At 50.4% G+C, this 15958-nt stretch overlaps 2 protein-coding genes across 5 annotated transcripts in view; both read left to right on the forward strand.

Annotated features, from left to right (window-relative positions):
- The window catches only part of SEC31A (SEC31 homolog A, COPII coat complex component), a 55359-nt gene extending 52783 nt beyond the window's left edge, over nucleotides 1–2576 (forward strand). For all 4 annotated transcript variants that reach the window (XM_074154591.1, XM_074154592.1, XM_074154593.1 and 1 more), the window contains 2 exons: nucleotides 788–859; nucleotides 1832–2576. In XM_074154591.1, the coding sequence (XP_074010692.1) occupies nucleotides 788–859; nucleotides 1832–2011 (252 nt within the window). In that variant the 3' untranslated portion in view covers nucleotides 2012–2576. The remainder of the gene's footprint in view (nucleotides 1–787; nucleotides 860–1831) is intronic.
- An 11324-nt stretch (nucleotides 2577–13900) lies between these two features.
- The window catches only part of SCD5 (stearoyl-CoA desaturase 5), a 39199-nt gene continuing 37141 nt past the window's right edge, over nucleotides 13901–15958 (forward strand). Inside the window, exon 1 of the mRNA XM_074154798.1 lies at nucleotides 13901–14060. Coding sequence (XP_074010899.1) covers nucleotides 13901–14060 — 160 coding nt within the window. The remainder of the gene's footprint in view (nucleotides 14061–15958) is intronic.

The raw sequence follows: 15958 nt of genomic DNA on the forward strand, positions 1-15958 counted from the left end.
CCTTGATATTTTATTACTGATTTAATATTCTGGATTAAAATTTTCAATTTCTGTAGCTGTTTCTTTAAAAAAAAGATTAAAAAGTGGATAAAAATGCATTTCTCCAGCAGCTGCTGTGGCACTCCAGGTGGGATATACTGGGGTTATTTTTAGAGCCTTTGGTGGCAAAATAATTCCAGACACATCAGTGGGTGGTTTACTCTATATAAAATCATGGAAGCACAGAGGACCTGTACGGACAGTTTGGGTTAGGCTATTAGTTTTTCTCTTGACAGTAAAAACTTGCAAACGAGCTTCTGGTTTTACTAATCATATAATGAAAAATATAATTAGGGGACTGAGTTGTACATACTTAGCATTCAGTGACTGCGTGCGCCCTTAAACTCTCATTGACGTTGCTGATTCCAGTAATAGCTTTATCCAGCTATCTTCATGCTTTGCCAATGAAGCATAGGGGAAAAAAATTGTGCTGCAACTTGGTATTCTGTCACTTTCTATATCAGCTATACCAGTTTGTATATGACCAGTAGCTTTTGGGATGCCCCTATACGGTTTACTGTCCTCTACAGCTAACTAGAGTAGTTACGTATGGAGAACTACAGTCTTATCACGTGGTCTTGCCTGGCAAAATCGGGGGAGAAAAGTACAGAGCAAAGAACTCAAGCGACGTGTTAGGAAAACGTTGAGAAAATCCACGTGGTACGCGGAATTCCTTCTTTGCAATGATAGCAAATCAGTATGGTCTGCTTAAAATCTCTGTGGTTTAATGCATGTATTTCTCTTGCAGCAAACCAAGAGGAAACTAGATGATGCAAATAAACGCCTGGAGTTTCTATATGACAAACTTAGGGAACAGACAGTAAGTTCTGTTTTACTTTTTTCTCTTCTCCCCCCAGTCGAATATCACGGGTCTGGCCAAGAGCTTCATCGGTGGTTTGGACTTTTCTGCAGTGTGTAGCAGGTGCTTGTCCTTTCTTTAAAAGTGTGCTTCAAGTCCCTTTATTGTATGTTTCCATGCATATCCCAGAAAGGGCTACATAGAGCAGTTGGCCCCACATGCCTGTGTAGACTTTATGGTGTTTTGGGGCTCGTGTGCTGAGTTTTGTGGCAGCGTGCGGGGACCGCGCTGAGCCAGAGAGCAGAGCTCCTTGCAGCAGGCCCTGGGTGAATGGATCAGGAGGGTCCCTGTCCCCGGCTGCTGGCAGAATGAGCCAACACGGCGAGTTCCCCCACTCCAAGCAGGAAGCGAGACACACGCAGCTTGGGGTAAAAAACCCCCCAGGTGGTTTAGATGTTGGAGGTTTGCTGATTTCGCTGGAAGGCAGATGCGCGAGTACTTTTGAAGATCTGGTAATTTTTTCCAAAGCCTTCCAAGGGGTCTGTGACAGAATAAAAGACTGGGCTTAGATCTCTTAGTACCTTAGGATTAGAGTGGTCTAATTCTGTCATTGTCAGGCCATCTTTGCTGAACGATTAACTTTACCCCAAAGGCATAAACGCTCAATAGGTTTTTCACGTGCCACAGTATGTCACGGCAGGTGTCCCACCTCAGGGGACTGCATCCAGGGGCTGGCAGTGAAGGCTTGCTGGGCTTTGTAGTACTGCAGAGAAGGTATCAGAACATACAGAACAGTTTGAGTCTGCTGTTAGACATCCCAGTGACTGTTCCCAGCGTGGTGCAGCTCTGAAGGTGGCTACCTTTAAAGAAAGGAACTAATTGCTTCACCTTCCCGAGTGCCAAACGTTACACTCAAGATTTCTGTTTTTTCCAGCGTTAGTGTAGGTGCTGCTTCTAGTTTCTGCTGACCTGCCTTGCTTGGCTTCCTTTCAGCTCTCTCCGACCATCGTTAGCGGTTTGCACAACATCGTGAAGAGTATCGAAACCCGCAACTACCAGGAAGGACTGAACATCCACACGCACATAGTCAGCACCAGCAACTTCAGCGAGACCTCTGCTTTCATGCCTGTGCTGAAAGTTGTCCTCACCCAGGCCAATAAGCTGGGTGTCTGAAGTAAACTTGCATTTGCGAAGCCTTGACGGTTGCTTTTCCAAAGAAGTGCATTTCTACAGCAAACATGCAGGAAACGGGCCAAATGCTGGTCCTTACGGCGTGTCGCAGTAGAGCGCTGACAAATGGCATTACACTCTCCCTGCAAAATACTTCTTTCTAGGAGGGCTATAGGGCCCTGGTGCTTTTTCTTTTTATTTTAATCCTTTTCCTATCCCTAATGATTCTTGTCTACAAATAGTATATTTAATGTATGATGCCCCATATTGTCAATTTTTAGATGCATGTTATACTGCTAAACCGTGGCTTTTAATAACAGATGTGTGTTAAAACAACAAGATAGGTTGTGTATCAGACCCTAAACCAGATGATTCCCTTCCACCCCCCTGTCCCTTATCCACCAGATTAAAGAGTCTGATTGTATTATAAGTGTATTTGGTCTTTCATTTTATGAAGCTGCTTGCTGTTCTGTTACTACAATTTACATGTTAAATAGCTTAATTTTGCACTGGGGAAAATGAGCAAAATAAAGGCTAATGTGATATTTTCAATAAATGTTAATTTATTAAAATGTGTCTTTATGAAGTGCAACTTCGAGATTTATGAACCCGGAGCACAGGGGGCCAGTTTTCTGTTGCATCTTAGGCATGAGGATACTTTTTTTTTTCTCCGTGCTCATCATGCTCTGTTTAACATTTATACTGAGAGATTTACATTTCAAGGAAAGGTTTACCAAAGATTCTGAATAACACCTCTGGGTGTATTTTTAAAACCTAGGAGCAAAAATAATGCAGAGTGGTCTAAGCCACCCACACAGAGACACAGATATTTAGTGTGTAAACAAGGTGCAAATTGTTTCTTGCACCTGGGGAGGAATAACCCCCTGCACCAGGACAGGTTGGGGGTGACCTGCTGGAGAGCAGCTCTGAGGAGAAAGACCTGGGAGTCCTGGTGGACAACAGGATGACCATGAGCCAGCAATGTGCCCTTGTGGCCAAGAAGGCCAGTGGCATCCTGGGGGGCATCAGGAAGAGTGTGACCAGCAGGTGGAGAGAGGTCATCCTGCCCCTCTGCTCTGCCCTGGGGAGGCCCCATCTGGAGCACTGGGACCAGTTCTGGGCTCCCCAGTTCAAGAAGGACAGGGAACTGCTGGAGAGGGGACAGCAGAGGGCTACAGAGATGATGAGGGGCCTGGAGCATCTCTCTTGTGAGGAGAGGCTGAGGGACTTGGGTCTTTTTAGTCTGGAGAAGAGAAGACTGAGGGGGGATCTGATCAATGCTTATAAATACTTAAAGGGAGGGTGTCAAGAGGATGGGGCTGGTCTTTTTCAGTGGTGCCCAGGGACAGGACAAGAGGAAATGGGCACAAACTTGAATATAAGGAGTCCCATCTAAACATGAGGAGGAACTTCTTTCCTGTGGGGGTGGCAGAGCCCTGGAAGAGGCTGCCCAGGGAGGTGGTGGAGTCTCCTTCTCTGGAGACATTCCAAACCCACCTGGACACGTTCCTGTGGGACCTGCTCTGGGTGGACCTGCTTTGGCAGGGTGGTTGGACTAGATGATCTCCAGAGGTCCCTTCCAAACCCATATCATTCTGTGAACCCGGAGATTACTGCCTGTGCTTCCCACTGCCAGGGCAGCTGTGCTCCCAAGCTGCAAGCGTGCTTCTGCTGGCCATTAGCAAGTTGGGTCAGGCAAGTTTCACAGCACGATGTCCTTTCCTGTGGCACAGTTGGAGTTGGCTTTAAGTTTTAGAAGTTTGACTTGGTGTGCCATGAATAGCAAGTATGTCTACGGAGAACAGCAGTTGCAAAAAATGTCCAGGTTTAAAAAAAAAAAGAGGCAGTTTTGCCTGTGGAATGAGATTGGGCAATGGATACTGCAAGAAATATAAATAACAATGCAAATCGTTGCTGCCTTCTGTGATTTAAACTGATTATGAGTTGCAGATTTGTCAGGCAAAATAGTTCCATTCCTCTGACAAAACTGAGCTTAATTTTGTTTCCTTTCCAGCATTTTCTGACCTCATAAGCTTTTATAATTGAGCATCAAGCATCAATTTGGAGCTGCTGTGTTTCAGGATTTAAAAAAAACCAAAACAATTGGAATGATTTTCTTCCCCTTGATACATACAGGTTATCGGTTTCTAAGCAGTGTTTTAAGCAGATTGTATTCCGTTCCCGACATTTGGAAGGTTTGCAGGTATCCTGTATTCATCTGTGCCCTTCATAAAAACCCTTTGCCCCGCAGGCTCTGGTATTGGCCGCATCACATAAAAATGTGACGTCTGTTAATGCTGTGTCCCGGTTTGAAGTAAAACCGAACCAATTTGCTGTTCTGTAACTTTACACCCTAGCCAGGCCTCCTCTAACTCTCTGAAATTAACGGCATATTGTGGAGAAAACTGCTCGTTCTCAGAATGGTAAGCCCAATGTTTGTGCTCCATGCCAAGGGATGGTGTGCAGGGAGGCCCTTGCTTATACTTATTGCTGTAACAACCAAGGGCAGCCAATTTCGTTATTTGCCCCCTTAGAGGGTCAGAAACGGAAAAAACGTAGAGGGGTCACATCGGTGGGGGGGAGGGGACAGGAGAGGTGACCCAAACCTGACCAACAGGGTATTCCATCCCATCTGCCCCATGCTCAGTATAAAGGCTGAGGGATCAAAGGGTCAGTCCCTTCCTGCGATGGCTGACGTCCAGAGAGGACTCTGTCTGTTCGTCTGCCTTTGATCCCGATCCGTGTGTTCCTGACTCCAGAGCTGGAACCCAGTTCCCATTCGTCGCTGAGTCCAGTCTGGGACTTCCCCAGTGCCTGCCGGTGACGTGACTGTCATCCTGGGAGCTTGATACGGTTTTGTATAGATTGTATCTATTTCATTATTTTCTTCTTTATTTTTATTTTAACACTAATTCTTCATTAAAGTAGTTTAGTTCATTCTAAACTTCTGAATCTCCTTTATCTCTTTCTCCTCCTCTCTCCTCTTTTTGGGGGGGGAGAAGGGGGGGGAAGTCGTCGGTCCGGTTTTGGTAAATTCAGCCGAAACCATGACATGCTGCCAGAAACTGGTACTAAGGAAACGGCAGTTTACCTCAGTGGGGAAAAACATTCAGGGCCTGGTTGCTGGGGCCACATTAGTAAGTGTTTCACAGCATCTCCTGAAAATGGTTAACAGCTAGATGTGCTCCACCTTTCCTCCCCCAGGACTGCTTCCTGCCAGCTTGGGGTGAAACGCAGGGGCCCCGGTAGCAGGGAAGAAGACGGGAGGAAAGGCCACGGGAGGGAAGCAGAAATGTTGCCATCCGCAGCAAAACGAGAATTTGGGAGAGCTTAGCACCCCTGCATCTCTGCCCGTGTGGAAAGAGCTGCTGCACTGAACTTCAGCACTGACGCCTCTCTGGGAGAAAGTTGGGCACGGTCTGGCTGGAGGAACACAGACCTCGTGTCTTGATTCAGGGTGGGAAAGAACAAATTTTAAAAGAACACATTCAAAAGTAAACAGGAATAAAAAGAAGAAACCGCCTCCGTAGGGTGAAAGGCAGGTGTGCCCTGATGTTTGCGTGACACGCTGCTCAGCAAGGAAAGGAAAGCAAAAGAGAATCTCAGTACGTCGGGACCAAACTGGCGGCTGGGAGGTGCTGCCAGACGGCTGGAAGGGGAAGTCAGAAGCTGGTCACGGCACGTGCACCCACTGAGTGGTTTTCGGTGGCACTTGTGAAGGACACGCGGGTGGTCCCCAGTTTGTGAAGCTGGCTGCTTCTGGCAGTAACAACCGGGGAGACTGACAGCGGTGGCCAATGTGGGATGCGCTCCGGTAGGTGTAGTGTGCAGGGTTGTGGGCAAAAGAATTGCTGTGAATTAGAAGCTCATAAATTGGGAGTAAAAGAGGAGCAGCGGGAGCTGACGGGATTAGTGAGAACAGCTCCTCGGTGTGATACGGCTTTGTAAAAGCCAAGGAACGTTTAATGGCATTGTACGAGCCTTCGTGAGACTTCCATCCATGTCAAAGAGGATGCTAAGTGAGAAGGGACTCAGGGTTCATCATGCAGATGTCGGGGACTGAAGGGTTCGTTAAATGGAAAAAGACTAAACTTGGCTTCACCCAATGACGAGCACAAGGAAATCAGGTTGATCGGAGCTGAAGAGCAATGCTAGCATGAGAACAATCGTGGTACGAGCTGGCCACGGGGAAGCTTGGTCTGGAAATTGAAGTAGTCAAGAATGAGACCACCAGATCAGAGAGAAACACTGGATTTTTTTTGTAGGTAATGGTATCTTTGGGTACTGCGATGTTGCACCACGGGCCTGGACGCTACATCAGCAACGGAGTAATCAGAACAATCTTGTTCTCCTTGCTGAAAGGAAAGGTGTCCACCTCGGCCATCCTCAGGAGCAGAAAACGGCACTGCCCAAGTACATAATAAGAGTGGATGCGAAAATCTGCTACTCCTCTCCTGAGAGCAGCTGAGATGAATAGCAGTAGTTAAATCAGTTATGCTGCCGGCTGTTCATATCTTCAAGGAATGCCAAGCAATTAGCCACACATCCGATGTTATAAATGTAAACGGCCATCTTCATTTACGGAAGGCCATGAAGCCCTGCCAATTTATGCTTGTAAAAGATTTTGGCCCCAAATAGTCTAATTTTGATGTCACTGGGTGAGAAGATATTTATACTACGATTCTGCAGCAGCCTGGGTGTTGCAGATAACATCTTTGAATTTTCTTCCATCCCTTTTTCTTATAACTCTGCAGCCTTGGGGGGCCACAGAAAGGAGTAGCTTGGCTGGCGTTAATGCCGTGGTATAGAATCATAGAATCGCAGCGGTATCTTACTACTTCAGCTATCGCCATCCCGGGAAAAGCACCGGTAGGAGAGTTTGGGGCAAAAGGCAGTGCTAATGCAGTTCCCTCCCTCCCTCCTGCTAAGGCAAATAGGTGGGGGTGTACCAGGGGCAGTACCCCAGAGCAGGCCGACTACGGGCAGAACCTCCAAGTTAAATGCTTGAATGAATGAAAACCTTTTGCTGCCCGTAAAGCTCTGTGATGGATTTACCTTGATTTTGCTGGCAGAAGTCCAAGGTCAGCAGTGAACACAAATGTTGGAGATTCTCTTTTAATCACTGCGGCATTTCGAGCCCGTGCAATGTTTACATCAGATTTGTTCTCTCTTGTGCCTTTTGGATAACACAGTTCCCTAACATACACATTGGGAATGTGGGTTTACTGTTGAGTAACTGTGTTTTCTCTGCCCAGATGGAGCGTATCTAGCCCAACTGGGCTACTGAGAAAGAAGGGGGGGGGTGTCTTGCTGCCATAGCTGTTTCCCCCAAAAACCATGGAGAGGAGGGGGCATGTTTTGGGAAGCATGGCTGAGACAGCATGCAGAGTGGTGGCACCACTCCCCAGCGTCCTGCACACTCCCCTCAGCTTCGTTCTCACCCTCACTACCAGGTTTGGGGTGGACCTGCTGGAAAGCTCTAATGAGGAGAAGGATCTGGCGGTCCTGGTGGATAGCAAACTTTCCATGAGCCAGCAATGTGCCCTTGTTGCCAAGAGGGCCAATGGGATCCTGGGCTGCATAGGGAAGAGTGTGGCCAGTAGGTGGAGGGAGGTCATTCTCCCCCTCTACTCTGCACTGGTAAGGCCACAACTGGAATACTGCGTCCAGTTCTGGGCTCCCCAGTTCAAGAGAGACAGGGAACTATAGGAGAGAGTCCAGCGTAGGGCAACAGAAATGATTAAGGGATTGGAGCATCCCCCTGATGAGGAAAGGCTGAGAGAGCTGGGGCTCTTCAGCCTGGAGAAGAGAAGGCTGAGGGGAGACCTTATCTATGTTTACAAGTACCTAAAGGGTGGGTTGAAGGAGGATGGAGCCGGACTCTTTTCAGTGGTTCCCAGTGACAGGACGAGGGGCAACGGGCACAAGCTGGAACATGGGAAGTTCCACTCAAATATGAGGACAAACTTCTTTCCAGTGAGGGTGCCAGAGCCCTGGAACAGGCTGCCCAGGGAGGGTGTGGAGTCCCCTTCCCTGGAGATCTTCAAGCCCCGCCTGGATGCAGTCCTGAGTGATGTGCTCTGGGCAATCCTGCTTTAGCAGGGGAGTTGGACGAGATGATCTCTAGAGGTCCCTTCCAACTCCGACAATTCTGTGATTCCATGATACTGTGCTGGTATTGCTTCAGCAGCACAAACCCCGTCGTGTCGTTAGCGCAGCTGGAGACTCTGGTATGCCTGAGAGGACAAAAAAAAAGGAGTCCATGGGTCAGATATTTCCCTCTCCTGTCCCCTCCCTCCCCATATCTGCGATCCTGTGTGGGTCTGCACCCATAAGGGTTCACTGTTCCGAGCAGGGCAGCACGTATAGAGCCAGGCACGGCTCAAAGCTAAAGGGAAAACCAGGCTTATATGGCCACTGCCTGATTCCTCCTCCCCTGCAGGGGATGCTGAGCATCCTGCTGGGTTCCTGGCGCCAAGCATAGTCGCTCAGCCTTGAAAAAGAGCCAAGGTCGCTGTCAGAGTATACTGAGGAGTGTAATAAATAATGTACCGATACCAGGAACAGTTTCAACATGTCCAGTCTTAAACGGGGAAGCTCAGGGTAATCTCCCAGCCTTGACTCGCTATATGCTGAGTTCATCATTCCCATGTTTCCTCTGCTGGTCCTGCAGATCGGACAGATACATCACCAAATGGCCAGGCAGGATGCATGCATAAATTTAATGCAACTCTCACTCAAAAGAGGCTAAACCGACTAAAATTCCTATGAGCTTTAGAGCTGCAAGATAGCCAGAAGAGTTCCTAATTATGAGAGGATTTATTAAGGAGCACCCTAAAAAGGCAGCTGCAGCGGACCTCAAAAGTAAGTCCTGGACAGCACAAGGGAGACTTTTTGGGAACCTGACGCTCACCTTCTTTGCCATGTACACGACAAGCACTTCCAATACATACACACTGAGCACGTATTTCTTGTCCTTCTGATGTTCTAGGCTTTGGTTCCTTCTTTACCACTTAAGGCCTTCATTTGAACAATGCTTTGGTGTCATTACTTCATTTTTCATGGCAAAAGAAAAGAAGAAAAGGCCACTCTTGTCAACATTTTAACTAGCTCTGCGCTCAATTGTGATGGTAGCAGGCAGCAGCAGCATTAAAATGATACTCACTGTGTTCTCATGAACCCTTTGTTGCATTCTGCCTGCGGGCGAGTTTGAGCCCATAGTCCAGTCCTCCTTTCACGTTTGTTGCTGGTTTGGTTGCAGCTCCTCAGGTTTCTTCTCTAGGTGATTCTGGCTCACTGAACATTTTCCAGTATTATTTTTTACCAAGGGAAGTAGGAGTCAGATTTGCAAAGTCTTTTCTTTGCATCTCTGGGCACTAGCAAGATCTTAGCCCAGCAGTCCAGACCTCTGTCTGCAGCATGTAGCCCTGACATCACAATCTATGTAGCCAGGTAGCTTTTTAATAAAAGAGATGAGATGTTTTCACAGCGATCACATCCCAAAATGTGCTGCCACTGCAGCAATCCTGGGACGAACGCTGACGCTGTCACTGAAGCACTGCTTCCTGTGTGATTTCTGGGGTCGGGAGAACAGTGATGAGCTCGATCACCACGCAATGACGCTCTCGAAGTGGTGCCTTTGGTCTGGCTTGGGCTTAATCTCCATCTTCATCTTCCCCCTCCACTGGGACCAGCAACTCCATAAGCAGTAGGGACCCCTCCGGTCCCAGGTGGGCTGGGTACAGGATGATGTCCCCCTTCCAGTTTTGCTGTTGCACTTGACAAGCTTTCTCTGCATGCCACCAGCTTTGCCAGGACAGGGGCATGAGGCCTTTTCCTTCACAGAAGATACCCAGCAGTGTCACCCTAAGCATCAGCACTCCCCGCACCCAGAGGACATCTGGCCACAACAGAGCGTTTGTCATGTCATCTCTGTTCACCTGCTTTCCATGCCGTGTTGGCTACTGCGTAAACAAACTGCTATGACTAGAGATAAAAGTAGGATATAAAACTTACAGCATTGTGTGCAAAGGTACCATCACACTAAGGCACACTGGTGGCAGAGGGAGCCTTCCTGGAGGCATTGACCAGTGATTCAAATCAGCTGGAAATCTCATAAAGCCTCTGGCCACGTGGCCGGAATGTTTGTGGAAGGCAGGTGCTAGGTTTCAGTGCCACTTGCATCTGCGTGAGTGCACAAGACTAACAACTATCCTGTGCCATGCTTTAATAGCCTGCAAAAGCCGGGGCAGGACGAGTGCTTTCATCATGCCTTTCCAAAGGGTCATGCTCCCCGGTCTCCGTATTTCCTTGCTGCCTGGTAGCACTCCTGTTTCACTCGCCCCGAGCCCTTACCTGCCCCCATTAAACACTCAGGGCAGCATACTTGTGCAAGCCGCAGCGTGCGAGAGTGAGCTTGGGCTGTTCGGTTTGCCCCTGTAAGCCTGAGGGTCACCCATGGCGTAGTGCGCCCAGCAGCAGCCGGGGAGCAGCCAGTGTGTAAGGGATTGGGGCTTCTTTCTGCTCTCAGACACTGGAGGATGGAAAAGTCATTCAAGGATGGAGTTCTCCCTCCTGCCTGCCCCCAACATAGAATCATAGAATCATCCAGGTTGGAAGAGACCCTTGGGATCATCGAGTCCAACCATCTACCCTACACTACAAAGTTCTTCCCTACACCATATCCCTCAACACCACATCTAAATGGCTCTTAAACACATCCAGGGATGGTGACTCAACCACCTCCCTGGGCAGCCTGTTCCAATGCCCGACCACTCTTTCCCTGAAAAATTCTTTCCTAATGTTCAGTCTAAACCTACCCTGCTGGAGCTTGAAGCCATTCCTTCTCGTTCTGTCATTAATTACCTGTGAGAAGAGACCAGCACCAGCCTCCTACAGTGTCCTTTCAAGTAGTTGTAGAGAGTGATGAGGTCTCCCCTCAGCCTCCTCTTCCTCAGACTAAACAGTCCCAGCTCCTTCAACCGCTCTTCATACGATTTGTTTTCCAGGCCCTTCACCAGCTTCGTTGCCCTCCTCTGCACTCGCTCCAGCACCTCGATATCTCTCTTGGATTGAGGTGCCCAAAACTGGACACAATACTCCAGGTGTGGCCTCACCAGTGCTGAGTACAGGGGGACAATCACCTCCCTACTTCTGCTGGTCACACTATTTCTAATACAAGCCAGGATGCCGTTGGCTTTCTTGGCCACCTGGGCACACTGCCGGCTCATATTCAGCCGCTTGTCAATTAGAACCTCCAGGTCTCTTTCTTCCAGGCAGCTCCAGCCACACTTCCCCAAGCCTGTAGCAATGCACGGGGTTGTTGTGGCCCAAGTGCAGAACCTGGCACTTGCCCTTGTTGAAACTCATGCCATTGATGTTGGCCCAATGATCCAATCTATCTAGGTCTCTCTGTAGAGCTTCCCTATCCTCCTGGGAATCAACACTCCTGCTTAGCCTGGTGTCATCTGCGAACTTGCTGATGATACACCCTATGTCCTTGTCAAGATCATCAATAAAGACATTAAACAGAAATGGTCCTAACACTGAGCCCTGAGGCACACCACTTGTGACCGGCCGCCAGCTGGATTTAAATCCATTGAGCATCACTCTTTGGGACCTTCCAGTCAGCCAGTGCTTGACCCAGCGGATCGTATGCTCATCCAGGCCGTGTGAAGCCAGTTTTTCCACAAGAATTGTATGGGGGACAGTATCAAATGCTTTTCGAAAGTCCAGGTATACAATATCAACAGCCTTTCCCTCATCCAATAATTTTGCCTCGTCAAAGGCAAAAAGGAGGATCCAGTAAACTATAGACCTGTCAGTCTAACATCATATGGCAGAGTCCTAAGAGGAAAGCAAGGATCACATATTAAATTGGTAGTAGGTACACTTGACCGTAGCCTAACAGTTGACCTTGGGCACCTGGAGGAAGTCGGAGCAGGAAAGCACAGTGCGAGCTAAATCACCCCCTTCTGCGGTTCTGGAGCAGCAATGGAAAGATGCCGTGGGCTGTACATCACGGAGGAGCGGGCCCCAGTCCGGGCGGAGGGGCTGCCAACACACGCCTGTGCCGCTGCCTCCTTCCCTCCTGTCCTCCCACAAACACTCAAAACTAAATAAAATGCATCATGGACAAACGTTTTACCACCAGGACTTAGCATCTGATTCCCACCTAGTGACTTAAACCCTCCACACGCTGCGTGTGTGAGATGTTCCCTTGCAGGCGAAGCTCCTCACTAGTAGCAGTGAACTGCTTTCTGCCGGCGCTCTTCTGCCTCTCTGGGCTCCCTTCTGACACAGGTGGGCAAAGCCCACCCTGGCACCCCAAGCAACGCTGGATCCTTCCTCTCCTCTTCTATGATTCTATTAGTTTCTGTGATTCTACCCGTTTAGATGTGGTGTTGGGGGATATGGTGTAGGGGAGAACTTTGTAGAGTGGGGTTGATGGTTGGACTCGATGATCCCAAGGGTCTTTTCCAACCTGAATGGTTCCACGATGATTCTCCTGTGGCACCTCGCAGCAGGAGGTCACAGCATCGTGGGGTGAGCAGCACCCTCTGGCAACCACATCCGAGCACCACAGGACTCCATCCGTGGTGGGATGGAGCAAACAAAAAGCGTGTCAGGCTCTTCATTCACCTATCACTGCTGATAAAAAGCTTGCCGTCTTTTTTTTTTTTTTTCCTTGTTGTTTTGGGTTTTCACTGCCCACATTGTTATTCCCAGTCAGATAAACTTTATTAACTTAGTAGATTAGCAGATCCAGAGAGGTGATTCTGCCACTTTACTCTGCTGAGACCTCACCTGGAGTACTGTGTGCAGGTCTGGAGCCCTCAATATAGAAAGGACATGGACCTGATGGAGCAGGTGCAGAGGAGGGCCACTAAAATGATCAGGGGGCTGGAGCACCTCTCCTATGAGGACTGAGGGAGCTGGGGTTGTTCAGCTTGGAGAAAAGGAGGCTCCGGGGAGACCTCATAGCGGCCTTCCAGTACCTGAGGGGGGCCTACAGGAAGGCTGGGGAGGGTCTGTTTACAAAGGCCTGCAGTGACAGGACGAGGGGCAATGGTTTTAAGTTGGAGAAGGGGAGATTTAGATTGGATATTAGGAAAAAGTTCTTTACCATGAGGGTGGTGGAACACTGGAACAGGTTGCCCAGGGAGGTGGTTGAGGCCCCTTCCCTTGAGATATTCAAGGTGAAGCTCGACGAGGCCCTGGGCAACCTGGTCTAGTTGGGGGTGTCCCTGCTGACTGCGGGGAGGTCGGACTAGATGACCTTTGGAGGTCCCTTCCGGCCTGGACCAATCTATGAATCTATGAACTTGCTCTTGAATACCTGCTCCTCCCTAGCGCCAGGGGCATCTCTTATTCCGGCTTCCAGAATTAAAGGTCACGGAGATTCGTCTTCCTCGGGGAGCGTTTCCCCCCTCACACCCCGGGGCAGCCGGCGGGAGAGGCGCCTACCCTTCCCCAAGGGCCGCCGCCTCAGCAGGACAGGGGGAGGCCCTCTCCTCAGGGCCACCGAGCGCGGGGCCCCGCCCGCAGCCCCGCTCTCCCTCCGCCGCAGCCATTCGCAGAGGCCACCAAGAGATGGCGGGCGCCCCTCGGGGACACCGCCGCCAGCCACCAACCGCGCGCTGGGGCGCCCCGGGGGGCGTCCCCTCGGCGGTGCCGGGGCGGAGCGGGGCGGGCCGCGGCCGCCATTGGCTGTCGCTATGCAGGGCCGGCAGCCGGCCCGGCCCCCCGCCGCGGTGCGGGGCGCAGCCGGCGGCGCGGGAGCTCCATGGAGGCGGCGGCAGCAACAGATGCGGCGGCGCGGCCCGCCCCCCCCTAGCCGCTGCCCGGCCGCGCTGCGCGGGGGGCCGCCGCCCCTAGCGCCCCGCCGGCGAGATGGCCGGGTCCCGGCGGGCGGCGAGCGGCGAGGCGGCCTCCGCGGGCCGCGGGCAGGCGATCGTCTGGCGCAACGTGGTGCTGATGGGGCTGCTGCACCTGGGCGCCGTCTACGCCCTGAGCCTGGTGCCGCGGGCGCAGCTCCTCACTCTCCTCTGGGGTGAGTGCGGGGCCGCGCCACAGGTGGGGCGGGCGGAGGGGAGGGGGCAGGGGGCTTCCCGCCGGCTCGGCTTTCCTGAGGGGGCCGGCGGTGGGGCGGGAAAGCCGCGGCCTGTTTTCTAGGTGTTTATTCGCGCGGTCCGTGGCTTCGTTGCCTTTGGGGTGGCGAGCGGCCGACACCCCCGCGCTGCCCGGCGGCCTCCGCCGCTTTTGTTCCCCTCGTCCCCCCCGGGGTGCCGCTGCCGGCGCCGCGCCGGGCCCCGGGTTGCTGTAGAAACAGGAGGTGCTCTGCCTCCCGTTGCATTTATCAGGTTTATTTCGGTTGAAAACGAAAAAACAACAACAACAAAAATCCAAGCAGCTGATATTTCGGTTTAAAAGTCTGATAGAGAATGCGTTTGTCTTTCCTTTGCTGCTGCCTCTTGTTACTTTATGATGAACCCCCAGGTCTTTCTGCTCCGGTTGGGAGTAGAAAATCACCCCGTCCTTTGTCTCTTGGGGAAGGTGATCCATCTTTCTCCTTAGGGAAGATTTAAAAGTCGAGGAAGACCCGTAAGGCGCTGGCAGAGAGAAAACGAGCCCAGCTCTGGTTTCCCAGGTGAGGCGGCTTGCTGCGTCTGTCTCCTTGCTGGCTGTGAAAAGCTGAGGATTCGGTCTGCAAAGAAGAATATGAAATGCAATGTCTTTACTTCCATCCTCCAGTGAGGTCCCCTTTTCTCCCCAAAAGAATGGTGCTCGGAGAAGAGCTACGTAGAAGCACTGCAGTACCGTGCCCGGTTTCTCCGGGTTTATGAGACTAATAGGTGGTGGATGTCAGCAGCATCCTTCGCCGGGCGGAATTGTGCGTTGAGTCATGTAAACGTGGGTGGCCAAGAGGATAAAAAAACTTGAATGCTACTTACAGCTGGTGCAATTTCTTGGGCAGAAGACCTGCTTTGGGGAGCTTTTGAGCGAATGGAGCACGTAATGGCCTGGGACTCGTTTATAGAAATAGAAGAAAGAAGGATCGCTGCCGCGGGGAACTGACAGACCGGGGATTTGGGTTGTTAGGCTGCCATCAGTAGCGTTGAGGTGACTCTCAAAAAGCCCCAGACAAATGCTTTATAGATCAGATTTATTTCTTGCATTTGAGGAATTCCTAAATCTGTTGTTCAGCTTTTGATACTCAGTCTGCCTTGAACCCTTAGGAATAGCCACCCTTGCTGTTTGCAGCTGGGAAATGAACCCTTCAGTCAATTACCGTCCTCTCACAAGTTCTTAATTGGGAAATTGTTTCTGGGTCCCTGGTGGGGACCTGGCATTTGACTGGCTGCTTGGTGTGCACAAACTGTCACCTGGCTCGCTCACAACCAGAAAAGGTTTAGGGGGTGGTTGTGTTTTGCTTAGTTTCCTTCTGTGAGTGCTACTCCTCTCCCCTCCCTATTCCTGATTGTGTTCAGGCTTATTTCATAGTTTACTTTGGCTGTAGCTTGGTGGTTGGGGAGACCAGGAGAGCCTGCGGAAGCTGCGTGGCCAGAACACACAGCCTGTGGGCTGCTTTCAACCCTTTTATGTTCTGTAGTGTGTGGGCAGGTGGGCTTTCTTTTTATCTGTTTTGCCTTTCCAAGAAAAGTTGAAATATCTCTCCAATTTCACTGTATCTTAATTACAAAGCTCCCTAAGGCTGGGGCTGAAGGATTGAGTTACCAATTTCAGCCCTCCATCCTCTAAGGTATATTTTCCTAGTTGAAATTAAACAGATGCTAAATAATAAACAAGTCTCAACAACTTTGCAATGCAATGCTTTTCTTTCTGAAAGCAAGAGCCTCCCATTTCTCACCGTCATTATTTTTAACAGCCACCCTAAAGCAGACCACAAAGTTTTTATGGGAGGTTGCCGGGTAGTTTTTACAGGGGCTT

This window comes from Numenius arquata, chromosome 10 (genome assembly GCF_964106895.1).
Source record: "Numenius arquata chromosome 10, bNumArq3.hap1.1, whole genome shotgun sequence".
In the NCBI taxonomy this organism is placed as follows: Eukaryota; Metazoa; Chordata; class Aves; order Charadriiformes; family Scolopacidae; genus Numenius; species Numenius arquata.